The sequence below is a fragment of the Eumetopias jubatus genome, unplaced genomic scaffold, assembly GCF_037043125.1.
Source record: "Eumetopias jubatus isolate StellerSeaLion01/CBP00866 unplaced genomic scaffold, mEumJub1_p1.0 scaffold_17, whole genome shotgun sequence".
Classification (NCBI taxonomy): Eukaryota; Metazoa; Chordata; class Mammalia; order Carnivora; family Otariidae; genus Eumetopias; species Eumetopias jubatus.
In genome coordinates this window covers 31,800,628-31,819,145 of record NW_028274823.1, presented here as the reverse complement: position 1 = coordinate 31,819,145, position 18,518 = coordinate 31,800,628, and the positions used below count along the sequence as shown (strand labels likewise).

The 18,518-nt window shown below is 44.9% G+C and overlaps 2 protein-coding genes across 5 annotated transcripts in view; one reads left to right on the top strand and one right to left on the bottom strand.

The window, feature by feature from the left end:
- The window catches only part of MMS19 (MMS19 cytosolic iron-sulfur assembly component), a 33,100-nt gene extending 19,461 nt beyond the window's left edge, over nt 1-13,639 (bottom strand). For all 4 annotated transcript variants that reach the window (XM_088020220.1, XM_028098750.1, XM_088020221.1 and 1 more), the window contains exons 1-2: nt 13,500-13,639; nt 635-683 (exon numbers count right to left, since the gene is read on the bottom strand). In XM_088020220.1, the coding sequence (XP_087876346.1) occupies nt 635-683; nt 13,500-13,611 (161 nt within the window). In that variant the 5' untranslated portion in view covers nt 13,612-13,639. The remainder of the gene's footprint in view (nt 1-634; nt 684-13,499) is intronic.
- A 384-nt stretch (nt 13,640-14,023) lies between these two features.
- The window catches only part of UBTD1 (ubiquitin domain containing 1), a 55,177-nt gene continuing 50,682 nt past the window's right edge, over nt 14,024-18,518 (top strand). The window contains exon 1 of the mRNA XM_028099010.2: nt 14,024-14,526. Within this exon, the coding sequence (XP_027954811.1) occupies nt 14,457-14,526 (70 nt within the window). The 5' untranslated portion in view covers nt 14,024-14,456. The remainder of the gene's footprint in view (nt 14,527-18,518) is intronic.

Below are 18,518 nucleotides of genomic sequence, written 5' to 3'. Positions count from 1 at the left end.
CACCCCACCCTCCCAATTTTCTACCTTTCTGCTTCAGAAGATAAGCTGGCTGTGACAGTTAACAACCTTTGCAAACAAGACTTGTCAATTTAGATGGTCTACCAAGTATAAAACAGGAGAAAAGCAGGCATCAGAGTACAAGCACATACCTCCTCTGGTGCTTAGATATCTGCTTTTAATACTGATTTTCCAGCTGTTTCCCCAAGTTTCCTACAGTGAGGAACTGGTGCAAGGTCAGCTTCCTGGCAACTCCCCAGGCAGAGCCCACGAGCAGGTGTGAGTCAGATCCAGGCTGACCAGAATCCCATGGGGGCACATGGGTCTTTAAGAAGCACAGGAGGAATCCCAGTTCTAATGAACAGTTGATGGCCTTCAACCACCCATTTCACCCCACACCTGTGGGCTGATCCAGGAACTTCCTACACTCCCTTAGGAACTTTAGTCAGGTGGCGTGAAACTTATTTCAGGACAAACACAGGCTTAGACGGAGATACTGATACAAAAAGGGGGTGTTGGGCTACAGTAGGAGAAATTCAGGACCAGTTAGCTCCAGGAAAGCAGCAGTGTACAAAATAACCTTTTCAGAGTGCACAGGCAGGGTTAGAGAAGGGCGCTCAACAACAGAGGCTCTTACCCAAGGGCTTCTACCACTTGTAAGACGGTATAGCTCCCAGATTTCACATCTAGAGGGAACAAAAGAAAAAAAAACATGAAAAAACAAAACTCAGTCCTAGGGTTCAAAGGCTCTAATTACCAGTGTTTCCACCTATCCTAGGGTTTGTACCTTGGGGCCCACTATGCTCACCAAGAGTCCCTTCTACATGAGAGGTATTACTATAACACTTCAAACACGCCACTTCAACTGTAAAAACTGAAAAGGAAATAAACATATCATTTGTAAATATGGCTGTACACTTGGAAAATCCAAGAGAAATAACTGAAGGAATACTACACGTAAAATGATTCAATAGGGTGGCTAAGTACAAAATTAATATTATGAAATGAAGAACCCTCACATATACATATATACACAAAATACCCTGTAAAATGATCTAAAGGAAAAAAGATCCTATATGCGATAGAAGAAAAAAAGGGAGGGGTGTGGGGGGGATACCTGGATATAAATTTAACAAAAAAAATGAAGATCTGAATAGTGAAAACTTAAAAGCACCAGTGAGGATTCACAAAAGAAAATTCGAACAAATAGAAAGGCATGTCATATTTGTGAAACACTCCAAGATGACATGCCTCCCCAAATAATTTTAAGATAATCTCTGCAAAAATACCAGTAGAAGTTTTATTTTGGGGGGAACTAGATAAGCTTACTCTAAAGTTAAAGTGCAAAAAATAACAGATAATTAGGCAAATTCTGAAAAAGAGTAATGGGGGCAGGAGGGAAAGTGGACCCTCCAGATATTAAAAAATTGTTATAAAGTCACAATAACTAAATTAGTGTGTACTTTTGTGTGTGTGTACTTCTGAAAATACTTGAAGTTTCTAGAATAAAAGTAAAAAAAACAACCAGGATAATATGAGCTCATATTTAAACAAAGAAATCAATGGTATAGAAATAGAATAGAAAGTCCAGAAAGAGATACAAATGCATATGAGAATTCTATTCAAGCGTATTTCAATTAACAGGAAAAACACAGACTATTCAATAAATGGTGCTGAAATGATTGGGTAAATATTTGGAAAAAAAGTCTTGGCTCTGAATCATTCATCAAAGTAAGCTTTTCAAATGGATTAAAAAGATATGAGAAAATTCCTAAGTATACTTAACATAAAACTCAAAAGCCATAAAAAAAAAAACTGGTTAAAATCAGCTACATTAAAAAAAGTACATTTTCTGCAGGAAAAAAACAAACAAAAATACATTATAAGACCAACTGGGAAAACGTATTTGCGATTCTTATAACAAAGGACTCTTTTTTTTTTTAAAGATTTATTTATTTATTTGAGAGAGAGAGTACATGAGAGGGGGGAGGGTCAGAGGGAGAAGCAGACTCCCCGCTGAGCAGAGAGCCCGATGCGGGACTCGATCCCGGGACCCCAGGATCATGACCTGAGCCGAAGGCAGTTGCTTAACCAACGGAGCCACCCAGGCGCGCAACAAAGGGCTTTTCTGACAACATATAAAGAGCTCCCACAAATCAATGAGAAAAAGATCAATAAGGAGATGAATGAATAAAGACGTGGTGTACACACACACACACACACACACACACACACACACACACACACACAATGGAACATTACTCAGCCACCAAAAAAATGAAATCTTGCCATTTGCAACGACGTGGATGCAACTAGAGGGTATTATGCTAAGCAAAATAAGTCAATCAGAGAAAGACAATTTTATGATTTCACTTATCTGTGAAGTTTAAGAAACAAAACAGAGGAGCATAGGGAAAGGGTGGGAAAAATAAAACAAGACGAAATCAGAGGAGATAAACCATAAGAGACTCTTAATCATAGGAAACAAACTGAGAGAGGGGACCTGGGTGGCTCAGTCAGTTAAGCATCTGCCTTCTGCTCAGGTCATGATCCCAGGGTCCTGGAATTGAGCCCCTTGTTGGGCTCCCTGCTCAGTGGGGAGTGTGCTTGTCCCTCTCCCTCTGCCCCTCTCCCCAGCTCATGCTCTATCTCAAACAAATAAATAAAATCTTAATTAAAAAAAAAGGAAACCAACTGAGGGTTGCTGGAGGGGAGAGGGGTGGGGGGATGGGGTAACTTGGTGACGGGTATTAGGGAGGGCATGTGATATAATGACCACTGGGTGTTATATACCCAGTGAATATGAATCACTGAAATCTACCTCTGAAACTAAGAACACACTATATGTTAATTAACTGAAATTAAATTTAATATTTAAAAAAAGGTCAACAAGGAATTTAAAAACGAACAAAACCAAAAAATGAACAGGCATTTTACAGAAGATACCCATATTCACCATAGAAATGCAGATTAAACTATATAAAAACTTTGTTTTTAATATACTAGATTGGCAGAGATTAAAAAAAACTTTGTAATACACCTGTGTTTAGTGATGGTATGCAGAAATAGGCACTCTTATACATTGTAGGTGGAATATAAATTGCCACAACCCCTTTATGGAGGGCAATTTGACAATGTCTTTAGTAAAAATTACAAGTGTACATATGCTTTAATCCAGGGAATCTTCTCAAAATTTATCCCATATACTTGTAAAAGTGCAAAATAATGCATGTACAAGGTTATTCATTACAGAGTTATTTATAACAAATGACTTTCAATAACAAATGGCCATCAATAAGAAACCAGTTAAACAGGGGTGCTTGGGTGGCTCAGTTGGTTGAGCATCTACCTTCAGCACAGGTCATGATCCTGGAGTCCCAGGATTGAGCCCCACATTGGGGTTCCCTGCTCAGCGGGGAGTCTGCTTCTCCCTCTGCCCCTCACCTTGCTTGTGTTCCCACTCACTCACGCTCTCAAATAAATAAATAAATAAATAAATAATCTCGAAAGAAAGAAACAAAACCAGTTAAATAAATTACAGTATATCCATACAATGGAATTCTCTGCAGCCACTTAGAAAAAAAAATGTACAAGACTAAATGTGTGTGTGCGTACACACTGATAACGGGACATGACCTAAAAGTAGGGCAGTGTACATAAATAGCATATATACTACTAAGTGCACAGCATTGTTTTTAATGGATGGATGGATGATCTATTTACCTATCTATCTTATCTATTTAGAAGATAAAAGGAACTAGTAATATTGGTTGTCTCCAAGGAGGGACACTGGATAAGTAGGGGACTGAGGTAAGCTTTTTAAAAAACAGATGTTTTATTTTGGAATGATTTTAGAGTTAGAGATTAGCATTGGTATATGACTATTAAACTCTAGGCTGTATTTAGATTTTACCAGTTTTTCCACTAATGTCATTTTTCTGTCTCAGGATCCAGTTAAGGATACCGCATTGCAATTAGCCACTGTGAATCCTTGGTCTCCTCTGGTCTGTGAAAGTTTCTCAGTATTGTTTTTTATTACCTTGATATCTCAAAGAAGTACTTTATAGAATGTCCCTCAATTTGGGTGTGTTGGATGTTTTCCTTATGTTTAGACTAGAGACATGGGTTTTGAGAATAACAGAGGTGAAGTGCCCTTCTCATCTTATCATATCATACCATACACCAGGGGTACAAGGTATCAATAGGACTTACTTTTTATTGGTGATTTTTACTCTGATTACTTGGTCAAGGTAGTGTCATCCGGGTCTCTGCACTATATAGTTACTATTTTTCCTTTCTCATACTCTCTTCTTTGGAAGGGAGTCACTCAGCCCCACTTATACTCAAGGGGGAAGGAGAAGTTAAACTCCACTTCCTAAAAAGAGGAGTATCTATATACCTACCTATATTATGTGGAATTATTCTGTAAGGAAGATTCATTTCTTCTCCCCATTTATTCAGTCATTTATTTTACATCAGAATAGATTCATGTATATTTATTTTACACTTCAGGTTATAATCCAATACGAGGTTATTTTGCGTTCAAATTGTTCTATCTTTGGCCATGGGGAGCTTTTTTAGGTTGTCTCTTGTCCCATCCTTTTATTATTTTTATAAAGTTTTATTGGGGGCGCCTGGGTGGCTCAGTTGGTTGACCGACTGTCTTTGGCTCAGGTCATGATCCTGGGGTCCAGGGATTGAGTACCGCATCGGGCTCCCTGCTCAGCGGGGAGTCTGCTTCTCCCTCTGACCCTCCCCCCTCTCATGTGCTCTCTCTCTCTCTTTCTCGCTCTCTCAAATGAATAAAATCTTAAAAAAAGAAGTTTTATTGGAACACAACCAGCCCATTATTGTTTCTTTGTTTTTTAAGTAATCTCTGCACCTAGTGTGGGGCTTGAACTCACAACCCCGAGATCAAGAGTCACATGCTCTACCAATTGAGCCAGCCAGGCACCCCATCATTTTATTTTTTAGGTAGTTTCTTACTTTTTTAGCACTACAAAATACTAGTCTCATCCTGTAATTTCTTTGTCCCAGCTGTAGAATTTGCCTTTTCTCCAAGAAGCCTAGGTTTCTTTTATTGAAGAATGATATTACAAACCAAGATCTGGGTGTGACTGTGCTTGTTGCTATTGGGGTACCACTGCTCCTAGGCCTTCCTTGGCAGAGAGAGCTGGGAAATATATGTATGTATTAACCTACGTTTACATACATATCTTTCATTATTTTTCTATCCATATATATTATAATAAACATAAAATATTAAAGTCTCCAGCTCTAATCCTGGACCACAGGGTCCATTCTAGCCTCCCTGTTTTTTTTTTCTTATTTGTAATTTGTTTCTGACAGTGAGAAATCTGGTTCCTATTATCTACCATTTATTAGTTTTTCAACCCTAGTATAGCTATAAATTACTTTCAGAATTGTCAATCTCTGTGAGAAACAGATTTAGAAGTAAGAGTGCTGCAGCATTTGCCTTTAGACTTAGTTTCCAAAATACTGTTTTAGCGAGTCACTTAGATCAGCTCTCCCCACGCCTTTAGTGAGGACACATCATATACTAGTAATACAGTAGATGCATTTGTCACAGTCTGCATTCCACATTGAGATAGAAGGGAGACTTTTCTGTGTATCCTTTTGTACCTTTTAAATATTGTACCATGTAAATATATTACTTATTTTTTTAAAGATTTTATTTATTTATTCGAGAAAGAGAGAGAACATGCGAGCAAGAAAGTGAGAGAGAGCATGAGCAGGGAGCCTGATGCAGGCCCGATCCCAGGACCCCAGGATCATGACCTGAGCTGAAGGCAAACGCTTAACCAATGGAGCCACCCAGGTGCCCCATATTACTTATTTTTTAAAATACATTTTTAAAAAAATTTTATTTATTTACTTGAGAGAGAGAGAGAGAGAGAGAGAGAGAGAGAGAGAGACAGCATGAGAGGGAACACAAGCAGGGGGAGTGGGAGAGGGAGAAGCAGGCTTCTGGCCAAGAAGGGAGCCCGATGCAGGGCTCAATCCCAGGACCCTGGGATCATGACCTGAGCCGAAGGCAGTCGCTTAACCAACTGAGCCACCCAGGCGCCCCTAAAATACATTTTTAAAAAAGATTTTATTTATTTATCTGACAGAGACAGTGAGAGAGGGAACACAAGCAGGGGGAGTGTGAGAGGGAGAAGCAGGCTTCCCGCTGAGCAGGGAGCCCAATGTGGGCTCGATCCCAGACCCTGGGATCATGACCTGAGCTGAAAGCAGACGTTTAACGACTGAGCCACTCAGGCACCCCAAAATACATTTTTTTCTTAAGGAGGCTCCATGCCCAGTGTGGAGCCCAATGTGGGGCTTGAACTCACGACCCTGAGATCAAGACCTGAGCTGAGATCAAGAGTGAGACGCTTAACCAACTGAGCTACCCAGGCACCCCTTTAAAATACATTTTTAACACAACAGTAATTCATATAGATCTATCAGGACCACCTTGGGATATATTCTCAAGGAGGAAACAGAGAGTAAAAGGTTAGCAATCCTCCTAAGGGCTTGACTAACAGAGGAGTTCTAGCTCAATAAGGTGTGGCAATCAGGGAATTACTTCCAGCAGCCTGTTCTGGGTCCCCAACCCACCTAAATCTAAATGCTAGACCTAATATGTTAGCTCTCACCAACACAAGACTTTGGCTAGAGTGAAAGAGGCTTGAGAAAACTCCTAACCTTCCTGTTCCCCTTAAGTCTGTGGTCTCAGAACAAAGCTGTGGGCAGAACTGGGTAGAGGCTCACGCTGGTACTAGAATAAGTCCAAATCGACTGGGAAAAGGAGTGCTCTAGTCAGGATTCATAGCTAGTGACTGGCACCAATTTAGACATCAGGCACTCTTAGCCCTGCTCGTGCCAGGGTGTGGAAGGCCCAGCTGCTGTCCCTGCTCCTGAGAAAGAGCCAAGGGAAAAAATGTGCAGGCTGTAGGGTGGGGGAAGGGAAAACAGCCAGACTAACAGGGCAAACCAAGGAACTGACAGTTTTGGGCTCTGTACCCAATTCCTTAATGGCAACACTGAAGTGAACGGAGATACTCTTTTCTGGGTTATACACTATAAAAGAGTATTGCACAATTTGGGAAGGTGGAAAAGTGTGCCTTTTTGGAACCTCTTGGCCAAAGTCCAGGAAACTCTGCTGAAAACCCTATCTAAACACTACATTTCTGGGGCGCCTGGGTGGCTCAGTTGTTAAGCGTCTGCCTTCAGCTCAGGTCATGATCCCACGGTCCTGGGATCGGCCCCGTCTCGGGCTCCCTGCTCAGCAGGGAGCCTGCATCTCCCTCTGTTTGTGCTCTCTCTCTCTGACAAATAAATAAAATCTTTAAAAATGTCATATAATTTACATACAGTGAAATGCACAGATATTAACAGTACAACTTGATGAGTTTTAGCAAATGTATACCCTGGGTAATCAACACCCCAATCAGGATGTGAACTATTTCCATCACTGGACAAAATTACTAGTTCATTCCCCTTACTAGTTAATTCCCTCTCCTACAGGTTGCCTCAAATTTGATAAATGAAAAAGACTTCTTCACCATGAAGCATACAGTATTATGAAACTGGCTGCTTTATAATTACAATAAACACCCATTTGCATGTGATTCCTTGAATCCCTGTGTATGGGTGAACCCTCCTGGCAGAGCCTTTTTGGTCTGCATACTTTTCACAAGGATCCTATCTTGAATTAATGCAGCTCAAACATAAAAGACAAAGTGAAATATAAAAGTAATACAAAATTAGGAAACGTTATTTATATTAGCTGTATAGCTGTCACAATAATAAACGAGAGAAAGAAAATGGTGAGTACGGTGGCAAAAAAACTAGTATTTTGAGGATGTTTTCACAAAGGTAACTAAATCTAATATTTTATTCTAGTTCTGTTGAATCTACCTCAGAAATGTTGTATTCTTTTTTTAAAAGATTTATTTGAGAGAGAACACGCATGTGTTTGTGCAGGGGGGAGGGGCAAAGGGAGAGGGAAAGAGAATCTCAAGCTGACTGCACTGAGCACAGAGCTCAAGGTGGGACTCAATCTCATGACCTGAGATCAGGACCTGAGCCGAAACGGAGTCAGACACTTAACCGACTGAACCACCCAGGTGCCTCAGAAATGTCTTTTAAATGACTCTTCCTTTTCATCCCTATAACCAGACTATATAGCAAGAGTCCTCTGCTTTTTGGTGTGCTAAAAAAATGTTCTGGAATTTTTAGATAGTGGTGATGGTTGTGGAACATCATGAATGTTAAAAGCCAATTAACTGTACACTTAAAATGGTTAAAGTGAATTTTTCCTCAGTTTTTTAAAAAGGCCTTTTAATTCATCGACATTCTATCTAGAATTACCTCCCTAAAATACACAAGTACTTCTCTGCCCACCAATCTCCTTTTGCTCCTTACTGCCTAAGACCTGACTCCTTGGCTTGATGTCCTTACAATTTAGTCCCCAAATCACCTCTAGCCTCACCTTTCATCATGATTCCTATCATTCAGTCAAGTCCCAACATATCAAGCTCTTCCATGTTGTTACTCCTGTAAATGTTCGCTCGGTTTGAAATGCCTCCTTCCTGCCCTTGTCAAAATTCAATTCTTCAAGACCCAGCTCAAATGTCAACTCTTTTGTGAAGCCCTCCCTGATTCCCAAAATCAAATTACCCCCTTCTGTGTTTCTCCCTAATTCTTTAACAAAATCGTCATGTGTATTTGTTTTTATTTATTCATCCAACATTTATTAAGCACCTATTATAAATCAGGTATTGGGTTAGGCCTGGAGACAGAACTATAGACAGGGAGCTCTAAGGAGCCCCGTCTGTTGGGGCAGAAAGACATTTAAAACAATCACAGCGGGGCGCCTGGGTGGGTCAGTTGGTTAAGCGACTGCCTTCTGCTCAGGTCATGATCCCAGTGTCCTGGGATGGAGCCCCGCATCGGGCTCCCTGCTCGGCAGGAAGCCTGCTCCTCCCTCCCCCACTGTCTGTCTCTCTCTCTGTCAATTAAATAAATAAATAAAATCTTTAAAAAATAATCACAGCGTTAACAAACTCAGTGTTACCATAGTGATATAAACAGAGACTTAGCATAAGAAAGGAGTAAAATTCCTGGGTTTATGAACCATCCATCACTAACTTTAAGTGACTCATTCTCTTAACACTATAAGTTCTCCCAAACAATAAATACCTGAATATCTGGAAGTACAGTTAATTATGCACTTGGACTCCTGGGATGAAAGAAGCTAATAAGGAGTTAATTCTCCTAAAGGTAGTCTCACTGGCATGAAGGAAAAACAAGCGTTAAGTTCCTTTCCCTACATAAGTAGACCTAAGTTTTTCCAGCGTGTCCAAGATTTACTCTCTAAAAATGGACCTACCAGCACCTCCTAACTACCCACACTTCCCTCAGCAGGGCACCAGTTCATGTGGAACACTGAGGAGTCATCAAAGAAGTATTTATATGAGACTGGCAGAATGCACAATCAGACCTCTGTCTGACCGAGTTGCAGCCTCTTGAGAATCTGGAGGAGCAGCCAATGGAGGAAGGGCGAAGGACGTGAAGGAGCAGGAAAGAGAAAAATCCCAAACAGGACTCCGTTCTAATCAAGCTCTCAAAATGCCTTTTCTGCCGAGGATGCCACAGACATTTCACAGAACTGTTTTATTGTTGTTTAACAATCCTTCGGTTTCAGGAATAGTGGTTTCCCACTAAAGTGGGACAATACAATAAAGACCAAAACGAAGGAAAATCCATGAAAGGAAGAAAATTTATATCCATCAACATGTCCAAACCTCACACTCTTCAAAATCAGTTCCTTCCCAACCTCCATTTTTGGACAAAGAAACTTCTCTTTTGCTCATCCTCAGTCTCAAAAGCTCGGGGTCATCTTGGAGTCCTCCTTCTCCTTCAAGCCCTGTAACTAGTTAGGCCCCGAATTCCACAGATTCTTCCTTTAACATCTCTCATTCCATTCACTTACATAGTTTTTTACTGTATACTTACTTATGCTAGTCTCCAGGAGACTCGGGTGGTAGGCCTAGGACAGCAGGTGGAGAGATACATAGAAATAGCTACGACACAAGTCTTCTAATAAGTGAGGGGTTATGAACAAGTCTGCTTAATAAGTGCTAATAAATGAGTGGTTGAGAAATAAATACCACAAAGATTTTGAAGTGGGAGATGATGTCTGGCTGGAGCAATCAGGAAACACTTGGGGGGCAGGCAGTAAGCACTTAAGCTGGGCCTTGGATCCGAGGTCTAACTTTGACGAGATGGAGCTAGTGAAAGGAACTGGGAAGGAAAGCACTCAGGAAATAGCAAATCCAGGCAGCCGCCTGCCACTAAAGGTCCAGGAGGGGACTGGTAAGAATAAGGGCTGGGCCAGGTAGTGGCAACCTTTGAATGCTAGGATGAAAAGTCTTTAATCCTGGGGCGCCTGGATGGCTCAGCCAGTTAAGCGTCTCTCTGTTTTGGCTGAGGTCAGGATCCCAGGGTCCTGGGATCGGGGCTCCGCGCTCAGTGCAGAGTCTTTTTGTCTCTCTCCCTCTGCCCCTCCCCCTACTCTCTCTGGAATAAATAAAATCTTTTTTTTTAATATTTTATTTATTTATTTGATAGAGAGAGAGCCAGAGAGCACAAGTGGGGGGTGAGGGGGAATGGCAGAGGGAGAGGCAGGCACCCCTAAATAAAATCTTAAAAAAAAAAGGGAGCACCTGGGTGGCTCAGTTGTTCAAGCATCTGCCTTCAGCCCAAGTCATGATCCCAGAGTCCTAGGATCGAGCCCCGCATCAGGCTCCCTGCTCAGCAGGAAGCCTGTTTCTCCTTCCCCCTCAGCCTGCCACTCCACCTGCTTCTGCGCACTGTCAAATAAAACTTAAAAAAAAACTTTAACCCTTAGCCTACCGGGTCATTTCTCTTCCGTCATTTGTACCTTTACATCTGACACCTACTTTCTTCAGGAACTCCAGTGCAAAGGTACAAAACAAAGTTGGTCATAGCTGCCTGTGATTACAAGGTGTTCCTTCTGCATTTACAATTTGTAGGACAGGCTGCTGCTGTGAGTGGCTGAATAGAAAGCTGGCCCCTTTAGTGCTAACAAAACTAGACTTCAGGCTAGATTAGAAAGCACATCTTATTCTGGGAATGCTTCAAAACTCTGTCAGCCTTCAAAATTTTAACTAGGGCTGTCATCTCAGATTGAGAATATCAATTTAATCCTCAAATCCACTTTCATTATGTGACTCTCTTGCTCAAGGATCTACAATGATTTCTATTACCTACAATAGGTCATTCAAATCCCTCTGCCTGGAATCAAGGTTATGCATAATCCAACCCCACCAAACCTTTTCTTTTCTAACTTTATGTTTCTACCAACCCCCTTTCCTAGTCAGGAAGGCTAAATTACAACAGGGCTAGTGTTACAGTCTTAGTCGAGCTGAGTTAAATTTAAACTAGACAGTAGTTTAGGCCATTTTTTCAAGCATAAAAAATATAAATTTTACACAGGTATTTATCAGAACTTGGCCGTCCTTATCCATGCTGTCTTCTCAAGTGTGTTTTGAATTTGAAAAATCCAAAATTATTGTGTTCATGATGTATAAATGTGAAAGAACAGTTACAAATGGCACTGCTGTAACAGCAGGGGGTAGGCATATGCATTTTTCAAAATCAGTGAACATTACACTTAAGACTGTACACTTCATTCAATATAAATTGTACACCAAAATAAACTATAAACAAATCCTAGTTAATAACATGCCTACCAAAGTATTTAGGAGGAAGTGTACTGATATCTGCAATTTAAATAGATGGAAAGATAACCGATAAAGCAAGTTATATTAAAATGTTAATGACAAAAATAAATAAATGTTAATGGTAGTTTAGGTGGTGTGTGTGGGTGTTCCTGTTATGAAATTCTCTGCTGTATGTTTGAAATTTTTCATAAGAAAACACTGGGGAAAACGGCATTGATAACATACTATACTTTATAAAGCTGTAAGAAGTTAAAATTTGGACGAATGACAGCACCAGGCTTTTGCTCTTTGATGCTTCCTTGCCACCTTGCACATACCCCATATAGGGGGTGGCCCTTTTAAGGTGTGGTAATACTATCTGTTTGCATGGTTGTCTTTCCCACCACAGTATAAGTTCCTGGTGGGCACAGATGTAAACTAATCTGTATTTATATTCCTATTGCTTTGTATCCTGTTTGGAGAATAACATGTGCTCAATAATGGTGGGATGACTGAATGAAAGTGGAACTGCTAAGGACCAAAGTATTATACTTTCTCACAGATTCACCTTATCCACTTCTCACATATTCTAAAATATGTTCAGGGGCGCCTGCGTGGCTCAGTCGTTAAGCATCTACCTTCGGCTCAGGTCATGATCCCAGGGTCCTGGGATCGAGCCCCGCATCGGGCTCCCTGCTCCGCGGGAAGCCTGCTTCTCCCTCCCCCACTCCCCCTGCTTGTGTTCCCTCTCTCGCTGTGTGTCTCTCTTTGTCAAATAAGTAAATAAAATTAAAATAAATAAATAAATAAAATATGTTCAATTTTTAAGAAAAATATCTTTTACTTTTTCCCAAGCACGCAAAATTTCCAAAAATAGACACGGCTCATTTGTATTGACGAGGTAATTTGGTATTCTATTACTTAAGTCTGAAGGCCTCCTAACACTCAACTTTTTAGATCTTTTTTTTTCCTGAAACAGTGAAGTCTCTGACTCCTAAGGAAATCTGGAATTTGTTTTATTCAAATTTTGATTAAGCTGATCTTAGAGAAGAGATCCCTGAACTGGTCAAAAGCAAGAAACTGGAGATCTGCGGAAAAGATAAAAACAAACACCACATAAAAAAATCATGAAGCAAATTAATCAAGAACTTTACCAAGACACGGAGGGAAAGTCTTAAGGAGCATACCAGAACATCTCAAACTCCCCCCCTCCCCCCGCTCCCGGCTTCTCCCCTCCTCTCTCCTATGACAGCCAGTTAGAGATCGCGCCGCTCGGCCACTCCCAACATGCCACGCGACTAGAGCTGAGGCCGCCGAAGATGCCGCTTCTCACGTCAGCCTCCGCCAAACAACGTGGTTTCGCGGCGGGAGTACCAGATTTTGGACTGGAGGACCTAGGTCTGAGTCCCAGCTGCCCCCCCCTCTGCCTAGTGTGCGAGTCTCCTGCCCTCTCCGGGCTTCAGTTTCCTCATCTGTGACTCGGTAATGATTCTCTAACCCCAGCTGGAGCACGGAGTCTCTGGGAGAGACTATCTACTAAGATGAGGGGCGTAAAGGCGCTTTAAGGAAGACGCAAGCGACTCTCAATTTGTTACGGCTCTTAAGCACGCAGTGCTCACAACCAGCCCCAGACCAATCTCTCAAAGTCACCGCTGTCCCCTCACTCCCTTCCCGCCCGGCGGCTGTACTGAGGCCGCTCCCTCTTGTCGGCCCCATGCGGAAGCCGCGCGGCGCCGTCTGCCGTACCTGCAACCACTTGGTCAGCGGGGCCCTCCTGCTGACCCATGACGAAGTCGTGCACGAGGCCCCACAGTGCGCCCGTAGGCGCCACCGCCTCCAGAGCGGCGGCGGCGGCCATGACGCGAACCAGAGACCGTGGGAGGGGAAGTGGGCGGTGGCACGGGACGGGCCTCTAAGCGCACGCGCCTCCTGAGCCAATTGCCTGGCGAAGGTTAAAGAGACGGGGCGCTCCCTGGATCACGTGCCTGCCGGCTCCTGGGAGGGATGGGACGGTCCCTCCCTGAGGGGCGGGGCTTGGAGTCGGGGCGGTGGCGCGGGCAGGGAAGGCGGCCGCTGGGCACGCAGCCGGGGCCATTGAGGGCGAATAATTCCCGGCTCGGCTGCCGGGGAGACGGGTGGCGGGGCGGACACCTGGCTGGGTGGGGCCAAGGGGCGGTACACACCCTGGGGGAAGCCAATGAGAAAATCAGGCCCGGCCCGAGGGGGCGGTGCCGTCGGTCACATGCGCACCTGGGGCGGGCGGTGGCGGAGGCGCGGGCACCGCGAGCCGGCGGCAGGGAGCTGGGCCGGGCTGGGGCGGGGTTAGGCAGGTGAGTGACAGGCTCCGGGGGGCCGGCCCCAGCTGGGAGCCCCGGGCGATCAGGGAGTAGCTGCGAAGGTGCCCGCCCCCTCTCTCCGCCCCTCCCGCGGAGCTGGTCTCCGGCCGGGCACCGTCGCGGGCCCCCCTGGCCCGGCCACCTGGGACTGTGCTGGGGAATCGGCCACCTCCCTCACTCCCCTCGCCCGCAAAGTTTGTGGCGAAGCCGGCGCCCGGGCAGAGCGCGCCCCCGGGGGGAGATCGAGGAGCGCCCGATGCGGGGAGGCAGGAGCCGTTGACCCGGGACGTCGCCGTCCGGGGCAGAAGCACGGAGCAGCCGACAAGCCCGCCGCCTCCGGTGCATGGGGCCCGGCTGAAGAGCCAGCATGGGCAACTGCGTGGGGAGACAGCGCCGGGAGAGGCCGGCCGCCCCGGGACACCCCCGCAAGCGAGCAGGTAACGACGAGGAAGGGAGCAGGGCCACGGGCGCCTCGCCAGTTGTCCCCCTCCTCGCCCGAGCGCTAGGCTTCACAAGCGACCTCCCACGGCTCCTGGCGCCTGGGTTTCCCAGATGGCTGCTCCGGAGCCAGACGGGGGCCCGCTCTCCAGCCCTAGTGGCCGGGGGAGCCGAGTTGGGGCAACTGCGAGCGCTGACCCGGCTGCGAGCCCAACTCGCTCCAACTGGGAAGCTCCGAATGGGGGTGGGGGTGGGGGCAGGAAATGTTTGCAGACCGCAGTGGGGCCGGTTGAGGGGAGGGGGCCCGGGACGGGGGCGCCGCTGGCCTGGCAGCCGGGTCGGGGTCGGAGACTGGCCCGTCGGGGCACGACGCGGGCGGCCAGTCGTCCCCAGAACTCGGAGCGAGCGAGAACTGTCGCTCTCCCAGAGACTGCCTGTGTCATTATCGGGCTGCAGATCGTGTCTGCCGGAATCCAACTGGCAAAAGCAGCGCAGGACTCTGGGAAAGAAATCTTTCTTTTTCCCGCAGGGCTTTTTAGAGCCTCCCGGCTGTCTGGAGTCTAGAAAAGGTGGGGTGTGGGGTGGGAATCGCGCTCGGGTTTGTTGGGATCCTTCCCAGCCTTGGGGATAGGATCTGTTCCCTGGTGATCCGCGAGGGCCGGGCAGCGCCTTCTTACTTTCTTGGTACACTCCTACACTGGCGCTTCGCCCTGGGAAGAGGTCTGGCGTTCATTTCCCCGGGTCTTGTACTCACTTCCTTCTCTGAGGGTGTTGCAAGGACCTTCTGACAATGATAAAAATCGTATACTTTAGAGTTGAAAGGGACCTTCAAAACTTGTCTGGAGTCTAGATAGACCTAACTCCTCCTGTCTGTGTAGAAGCCCAGATCCAGAGAGGTTGAACAACTTGCCCAAAGCCACACAGCTAGTTAGTAGTGCAGCTGGGGGCTAGAGCGCAGCATCCTCTTCCACCCAATCGCTACCGATCCCTTTATGTATGAGGAGGCACAGGCATAGTTGTTAATGAAGTGGAAACTAGTTGGAATTTCCTGTGTCCTTTGACACCGAAGGTGTGTTGCTTGGGTTGTGGAAACTGGGAAGGAAGATGAGGGGAAACGTGGGGGAAGCAGAGAAGGATGTCTGTGTGGTGGACAGGATGACTTTGGAAGAAGAAACATGTTTTTCTGGGGGTGGAGGGACGAGGTAAATTTAACATTGAAAAACTTTTGGCAACCCTGGCCATTCTGACTGAGGAAAGTTGATTCTCAAAGCCAAGGGCTTTCTTTCTTTCATTCATTCATTTATTCAACGAATATTTATTATTTATGTGCTCAGTCCACATGATTGATTTTGTAGCATTTTTCACTGGTGACAACCCTCTCATACTTGAAACTATCCCCCCCTTCCCTTCTCCAAGTTAGATTATCCTGTTTTTTTCTCCTCTGATCACTGCTGCTCACTATCACATCACCTCCTAGGTGTGGACACACCCATGTTCAGTTTGACCTTTTTTTTTTTCTCTCATACTCCCTCCCAGAGAAATTATACTCAGTCCCACAACTCTGTCCCCTGGGAAGACCCGTATACTGTATCTTCAACTATTACCTGTCAGACTCCAGACTCGTATCAGTAAACGCCCACTGGACACACTGATGTTGTTATCCTTAGATTCAACACTTCTAAAACCAAGCTCTTCATCTCTCCTGTCAGCCAGCTTCCCTTAACTCTTCCATTCTTGCAGCTGCCTGACTTCATACTTTGGAGATGTCTCTCTGCTGACTTTCTCTGCCTCCCAGCCAGTCAGCCACTGGGACCTGGTTCTTCCTTGGGAAGTTGTACAAACCTGCCCCTTCCACTCTGCTTCACTCCCTAGTCATCTCAAGTCCAACCCACCTCCCAGGCTGAAGTTAGTTCCCCACCAAATGCAAGTTCATCTTCGGTCATTCATCCGACGCCTGCACACTGTGCCCTGCCTCCAGAAGATGTTTGTTAAATTAACCTGTTTTGAACCTGATAATTCTATGTTTAGGAACTCTTTTTTTTTTTTTTTTTTTTTACAGAAAGTACTTTTTAAAGTAAATTCTATACCCAGCGTGGGGCTCGAGCTCATAACTGCAAGATCAATAGTTGCATGCTCTACTGACTGAGCCAGCCACGTTCCCCTGTTTAGAAATCTTTTGGCACCTCTCCACTTCTGTAAGAATTTTAACTTTTTGTTTTTTAAATTTTATTTATTTATTTGCTAGAGAGAGAGAGAGCATAGGCGAGAGAGAGTGAGCGAGAGCATAAGCAGGGGGAGCTGCAGGCAGAGGGAGAAGCAGGCTCCCTGCTGAGCAAGGAGCTGGGGCTCAATCCCAGGACCCTGGGATCATGACGTGAGCCGAAGGCAGCTGCTTAACCGACTGAGCCACCCAGGCGTCCCAGAACTTTAACTTTCAAGGCTGTTCAGTTTGGTGTAGTCCTTTTTTAAGGCGTGATTTCTTTCTCTTCCTTGAATTAAGGCCACCAGTGTTTGCTCATTGCCATTTCCCCATTCTTTTCAATAGCCTTTCTTCCTTTCAAAGTTCGCCTCAAATCCCGTATCTTTCTAGAAGCACCTTGCCTGACAATTCCAACTCCCCCCTTCTGAGAACTCCTGTAGACACATTATGCCACTTACTTAACAATTACACACCCCGTATTATTAGTCATTTCTTTGATGTTTATAGTCTTGTATCAGCAACTACCCTGCAAACCGTGAAGACCTGGGTTCTGTCTTATCCCTGTGTGTCTCTCAAACTCGCTCATATAGCCATACACATACACACATGCTCATGTACACACACACACACTCAGCACTTACCACCATGACTTGTACAGAGGAAACACTCAATATTTGTTGATTTTAGAATGTTAACCCGACTATATCCTAGCATCTGAATTTTTCATGTAAACATTTTACTGAAGTATATATCTGCATTTTTTTACCTGCTAGTGTATCATTTTTTCAATTCTGTAGGCCCCCCATGAATAGCTTTATTCATAAAATCCAAAGCCAAGGGGAACTCTGTAGGATGACAAGTTTGGTATGAGGGAAGGAATCCTTAACTTCACAGCGTGCACCTGGCATTCCTGTAACATCTGCAGCTTACCCTTTGACAAAGACATAGTTTGATGTTGTAACACTAATGCCTAAAACTCCCTAGCTACCTTGGTAACTCTTACCTTTCCTTTGCCACTGGTGTAATGGGAAGAAACCATCAATAGAGAGCTAGAACCTGAGTTCTAGTCCCTGGCCTATAGCTGGGTGACCCTGGGCAAGTCGTAAAACCTCTCTCAGGTCTCACTTTCAGTATCTCAGAAAGGGACCAGGTTGTACAAGATCACCAGAGCTGTTTCATCATCTCATCTTCATAAAGACAACTGTTCAAAACTGCAAAGTTATTGAGTTGAAATCTTATGCCTTGTTATGTCACCCTTTGGCCTTAGTTCTGTCCTCCTAGTCACTTGGCAGGTAAAGCAGAGACATGACACCCATTGGTCAGGCCATCTTGCTTTAGCTAGAAGGTTTGTGATTATCATTCTTTTTTATTTTTTAACTGTTACTCGTAATGCATCCCCAGAAGGATTGTGTTTCCCCTTCAGGTGCCAGGTGGTCCTTATGTGTTTCAGAGAATACTTGGGGATTTATCATGTGGGGGGCTCCCACCACCTGGTACATATACCCTGAGTAGATCAGTATCTCCACCCCTGCTGTGGATAAGGCAGGCCCTCCCCCAGCCACCCCAGGGAGAAAGCGAGGTGGTAGAACAGGCAAGGCTCTGGCCTAGCTCCACCCATTGAGAATGTGGCAGGGCTGAAACCGAAATATCTGACTCTGTGATGTACCAGGCGTATCCACTTACGTTCTGGAATCTCAAGCCCGGTGTGGACAGACCCAGGGCCCTGTTTTGAGCTGGTTGGGCTTGGCACTGTGGTTGCAAGAGAGTCTGCTTCTCATGGTATGGGCTGCT